The following is an 851-nucleotide window of genomic DNA, read 5'->3' on the forward strand; positions in this document are numbered from 1 at the left end:
CCCCCCACACACCTGCCACCTGCCCTAACACTTGGCCCCCGCGCCGCGCTATGCACGTGCTGCTCCTGTGTGAGTACCAGCCAGGCGCCGCCGCCTCCACTCCCAGAGCAAGGTTCACTTTCCCAGGCCCGGAAGACGGCTTTGCCCTGGCTCCAACAAGCACTGCCTGCCATTGCCGTCTTGAAGAACCTGCATTTATTTCCCGGCCGTTTGTGCTGGTGCGCGCGTGCTAGCCTTCACAATGACACCCACAGCTATGGAGAAGGACACGTGGCTGTGTTTTGTGGTCACAGCTGTGGCTTTCCTGCCGTCAACTTCATCTGCCGAGGCGCCCAGGCCACCTTCCCCCTCTCCTCCCCTCTCCCCGGCCGCAGGCCCCAGCGGGGAGGCCGAGAACCCGCCTCGACGCCGGGACTCCGCATCAGCTCGCAAACGCGTCCTGCGACCAGGCTTTACTGAGAGCTCCCACAGTCAAGCACAGACGCTGCAGCAGACAGCAGCCGCCGGAGCAGGGGCCCTTCCTCCTCCTCCTCCTCGTAAAAACCCGCCGTCCCCGCGCCCCCTCCCGCCCCCAGGGTCTGCTCGGGAAGTGTCCGGGGCGCGGGGCTAGGCGGCGTCCCGCACGATCACGATCACCATGTGCTCCTCCTCCAGCTTGCCCAGCGTCCGCAGGGCCGCCTGCAGGTACTGCTGCGAGAAGTCGCAGGGCGGGAAGGCGTAGAGCATGCCCGAGCTGTCCCGGCCCTTGGGGCCGCCCACCGGCAGGCTGATGACGCCGGCCGCCTGCTTCTGCTTCAAGTAGGAGACGAGGTTGCGCAGCAGGCGGCGCTGCAGGCCGGGCTCCGCGGCGG

At 67.6% G+C, this 851-nt stretch overlaps 1 protein-coding gene across 1 annotated transcript in view; it reads right to left on the bottom strand.

Moving 5' to 3' along the window:
• Manf (mesencephalic astrocyte-derived neurotrophic factor) overlaps window positions 1–173 on the bottom strand; it is a 4,209-nt gene extending 4,036 nt beyond the window's left edge. The window contains exon 1 of the mRNA XM_013028051.1: window positions 20–173. Within this exon, the coding sequence (XP_012883505.1) occupies window positions 20–173 (154 nt within the window). The remainder of the gene's footprint in view (window positions 1–19) is intronic.
• Window positions 174–851: the final 678 nt, after the last annotated feature.

The sequence above is a fragment of the Dipodomys ordii genome, unplaced genomic scaffold (assembly GCF_000151885.1).
Source record: "Dipodomys ordii isolate 6190 unplaced genomic scaffold, Dord_2.0 Scaffold107, whole genome shotgun sequence".
NCBI lineage: Eukaryota > Metazoa > Chordata > Mammalia > Rodentia > Heteromyidae > Dipodomys > Dipodomys ordii.